At 39.8% G+C, this 4925-nt stretch overlaps 1 protein-coding gene across 2 annotated transcripts in view; it reads right to left on the bottom strand.

Moving 5' to 3' along the window:
• VPS13C (vacuolar protein sorting 13 homolog C) overlaps positions 1 to 4925 on the bottom strand; it is a 154097-nt gene that overhangs the window by 130706 nt on the left and 18466 nt on the right. For both annotated transcript variants that reach the window (XM_019533419.1, XM_019533418.1), the window contains exon 6: positions 502 to 611. In XM_019533419.1, coding sequence (XP_019388964.1) covers positions 502 to 611 — 110 coding nt within the window. The remainder of the gene's footprint in view (positions 1 to 501; positions 612 to 4925) is intronic.

Genomic DNA, 4925 nt, shown 5'->3' with positions numbered 1-4925 from the left:
AACGAGCTTTAGTTAAAGTGCCCCCCACCACCATTTTGAAGCATGGGACTCCGAATACACGACGCTGAATCTCAGAGCCAATCTAATTAAAGCGCCCCACCCACCCCTCCCATCCCAAAGCATGTGTATAGATGCCCTTAGTTTTGTTTTTTTCCATTAAATTGTTCCATTGTTGCTCAAGTTAGTACCAAGTATACTCAAAACTGTTTTTCAAACAGTTATTTTGTTTTTGGCATAGAATGTTAGACATGGGCAGACATGAAAAGCAATCCATTGTCCAAACTGGAGGAAAGTAATCACACCACAGCTTTGTTTCACAATAATTAAAACCCCCAGTATGCTTAAGACTTCATAAGACCATCTGATATTATAAGCTTTTTCAAGACTGCTTAAAATCATTTCGCTTTAAGCTACAGGGCACAACTGCATATTGCAACTAAATCACTGTCACGTTACTCCTTCACTGAAATTTGGTTTAAGTGAACAAAGCAGAGTACTTACATCATCTTCATATTTAATATGAATTCCTGTGATTTTGACTTGGACATTTTTTATAACCTGAGTTGCCAGCTTTTCCAAGAAAGTATCTTTTTTCTCCTCCTTGGGTTTATCTAAAAGAAAAGTTTTCAAACGTCAGCATTCTTTGCATTAATTTTGTTTTGCTGATCAAGATGCCAAATTTTGCTCAGAACATTTCAAAAACTGCACACATCCAAACATGCAATCAGCATTGTGATTTAAGCTTAGTCTACTCGGTTTAGAGCACTTTTCAGGATAGGAAATTAAATTACTGAAGCACTTTGTTTCTTTATAAATAATAATAAAAACAAAACAAAAAACAAACCAAAATTTAAACCATTTAAAATTGCCAGTTCACAAGAGTAACTGTCTAAATCCAAGCGCTTCACAGCCCTAAGGAGGAAGGTCACAGCAGACTCTGGGGTGCCAGAGCAGAAGCATGACTTCTGTTTATCCCTAGGAAACTAAACCTATTCCAACTAGTCTTCCCAGCTCCCTTCTCCCATTTTTACACATGGGATTATGGTCTTGTAGTCCACAGAAACTCTGCTTATACTGATACTATCAAAATGGGCTTTGGTAGGGTGGTTTGGGGTTTTTTTGCTATCTGTGTGTACTATTGTGTACTACTGGTACACAAGCCTACTTATCTTTCAAGTCCATGATTCAGAACTGATCTATGCCCCAAAAAGTTACTGTTCAAATTTTAAAACTTTACACCGTGGAAAAATAAAAAAGCCAATGCAACTTCTCCACTGTAAGACAGTACTTTAAAAAAGTGCCTCCCAGTTCCAGCAATGAAAAAGACTAAGGGAAAAAAACTAATGCGGCAACACAATTCCCTTCATATAAGTACTTTTGAGTGTGTGAGTGAAGAAGGCTTTGGTTGACCAAAGGCATGGTAGTTTTACACCTCAGGGTACATTTAAAACTAAATTAAGTATACATCATGAGCTTTCTTAAGCCTGAGTTCACTTCATCAGATGCCGAGAAAGCAAACTATACATTTTATTTAGTCAGTCTATCAGGTGCAAATATGACCTACCTTCTGCCTGACTTAAGACTAGCACATACAACCACCTCTTTGGTCAATCAAGCTACAGGAGTGCAAGACACTTGCATAAATTTACCATCTTCCAAGTTAACCACTAAATTAAGCAAAGGTTAAGTGCACAGTTCAGATACAAGGTTGACACAATTACTAAGTGAACTTGGCAACTTTTCAATGGTGAATTCAGAGCTTAGGATACAATGAAACCCAAGATGGAACCTATAAAAACTAGCAACCTATACAAGCCAAAAAACTTCTATGGTCCCTGCATGTGTTACAGGGAATTACATATATTTAGTCTCTATAAGCAAGAAACTTTCTAACACGGAAACAGAAAGGAAGTGTGGGGCCTATTTATACCACCATGTATCTATCACAGAGTTACCACTGTGTACATGTATGTGTATGTATGCCTGCTCACACACACGCAGGGTGTGAACACCAAGCAGAGCAAAGCGGTGGGCAGCAGAGGACACCAAGCAGAGAGGACCTGGGAAGTTCCCCTTGTAGGATCTGTCTATGACAAACTTTTTCCTGGTCCTGTGCAATTCTTAGACTGGTTTCATTGCATCTCTAGACAGAACATTTAAGTGCTGAACAGGTATATTCAATATGAATGGCGTAACTCAGGTATCAAAAATAGTTCATACACTGATGTAACCCAGATGGGAAGACAGATGGTTTCTGTTTCCAGTACTCAAAACTAGCTCAAAATAGCATGGGTAACAATAGCCATTTAACTGTTTTGACACGAGAGGATATGTTCACCAATGCCAATTATTACAACCTATATTTTCCTGACATATATCTTGTAGCAGCTTTCTGTGATTGGATATCAGCATATTATGCATGTTAGGAAACAGTCTGTTCTAAATAGTTGGAAACAATTGTGGTAATGGACCAGGAGAATAGTTTCCCACCCTACCACAACCACTACATTAACACACATGCCTCTACACAAATTCAAGAACTTCCATGTTGGCAAAACTGTATCACAAGTGAAACCCCTTGAAACTCCTTTTTTCTATATTTACTGGAGGCTTAGATTCAGAACACAGGTTACTCTCCCCTAAGCCTGTTAAGTTTTTCCCCTACACTAAAACCAATAGCTTCTCCAGCTATATACCTGAAAATGAAAAGAATTCAGACCTCTAACTGGCTAGCTATTAAACAAGTGATAAACAACATACTACCCAAGAGGCTTATTTTACCCACCTTTTGAGTGACCATGACTTTTAAAAGGTTTCCTAAAATGCTTTTTGTGTTTTTTATGCTTACGTCCTTCCCAGTGCAAGCAATTGTGAGAAAAGGATAAATATTCAAGTTAGTAAAATTACAAAACAAGCAGATGTAAGAGCAGGAAACATGCATCATGCTTATTCTTTTGGGACTATTTTGTATTGACAGTTCTTTGATCTACATAGTTGCAGATTTATCCACATAATAGTATCTCAGTTATCAATGCAACATGTTACTTCTTTTAAGCCAATAATTTTATGGCCATTTCACATTGACCTGAAATCTTCTAGTTTCCATTGTAGAGCTGGATTTAGAAATATCAGTTGCAGTCAAGGCAGCCAAACCCTGACGTTTCCTTACCTCTGCTCCTTAATGCAAGTTTTCAAGAGATGTGGAAGTAAGAAACTACTGTATGAGATGATTAAGCTCTTTATGAAATAGCCTATCAGCTTTCACCATTAGTGTGATTGGTTAACAAATTATAGGAGCCATTAATTATCCAGATAGAAGCCCAGATAACACCACAAAAATAAAAAAACCCCACAACTCATGAGTAGGAAATTATGTTATTTTTCTGTAAGAGTTATGACAACCTAGATGCAGAAAACCTTCCTGACAACATTAAATCTGTAGCATTATAATCCACCACACAGCCAGAAGAATCACTACCACTAGCTATGCCATTTAACCTACTGATCACTTATGAAACTGATGTTTTTGTATCTCTGGTCACCAACCTGTATTACTTCACAGAGCAGGATCCCAGATAGATTTGGGAATTGCCCTGCTCCCACATCACAGCATCTACTGAAGGCATGCAAGGGAGTGTGAAGTAGCCAGGCGAAGGTTATGAATTAAAGGATTACCTGTGGCAGAAGTTTTGAGTAGCAGCGCCCAATCCTTGGCCTATGGGTTCATACGTGCAGCCTGTGGGCCTCCCTGTGGATTCAGAAATTTGGCAACAGGAAAGCAGCAGCAGCACTAATTGCTGTTCCCAGGCACTAGATTTCTAGACTTGTGGCATGCAGGCTGAATGATGCAACTCCTGTATGCCAGACAGGATTGGAGCACAGAGGGACTCTCCAGCTCTATCTATTGTATGGGGTCAAGCTGGCATGCAGCCAGATCTGGCACACACATTTGAGCTGATGCACAAAATTAAGCCTGCGGAACACCCTGACACTGGATCTAGCTTGCAAACAAGCCCTGGGCCTCTCATGCAGCCCACACGATCTTAAAGTTGAGCACAGCAGTGGTTTAGAAGGATGGATGCATTCTCTTTGGGACAACAAAAATAAAGAAAACTTCTTCTCTCTGGGGAACAGCTTTGGTTTGTGTTCTTATAAACGAACTGTACCATGAGGCAAGGGTCTGAAAGAGCATCTAGTAAGACACTGGTTCTTTTTTAAAACTGCTCTTATCTCAGTACTTCTGTTCATGGACTCCTGATTAAAAATTTAGCAAAATTTTCAAAAGAAAATAATTGCATCAACTCACACTCATGTGCATTCTTCTACATTCCTTCTTTCCACAACATCAAAAGCACAACATACCTGATGTTGTTTAAATTTATGAAGGCACAGAAGTGGATAATTTATGTATTTAATTACTATTAAAGTCAACCTTAAACTTCAAGTTTCCCCAAGTCGGTATCCATTTCAAAGAACTGAAATCAGGGTTGCCAAATGTCCAAAAGCTTATGAATACTGAAGCAGCAGCAAAAGCATCCGCCACTGCCAGGGCTGCACTCCACCTCCTGCCACCAGGCTGAGCTCCATGGGGTGGCAAAGCTGCTTGGAGCTCAGCCCTGGCTCTCCTTTGCCTCCTGCCACCAGGCTGCTTTGAAATGTTTTGAGTGCTCTCATTTCATTTCAAAGCTATTTGTTTCATTTTGATTTTGCTGTTTCGAGCTCAAAACACATTGAAACAGCTTTGAAATAAAACACTTGGTGAAATTTTGCACAGCCCTGTTTTCTAGCTCCCTGCTCAGCATCCCGAACTATGTGCTCTTGCTGCTGCTGTCCTCTGCTGTGGCCAATCAAGTCACAGGTAAGCAGACAGTAGTTCTTCATTGGGAGTCCCTGCTGAGATGGGGAGATCCGGGCCAGCGAGGGCA

The sequence above is a fragment of the Crocodylus porosus genome, unplaced genomic scaffold (assembly GCF_001723895.1).
Source record: "Crocodylus porosus isolate Cpor-Errol unplaced genomic scaffold, CroPor_comp1, whole genome shotgun sequence".
NCBI lineage: Eukaryota > Metazoa > Chordata > Crocodylia > Crocodylidae > Crocodylus > Crocodylus porosus.
The sequence above is the reverse complement of the archived record's forward strand: the minus strand, read 5'-3'. Positions and strand labels throughout refer to the sequence as shown.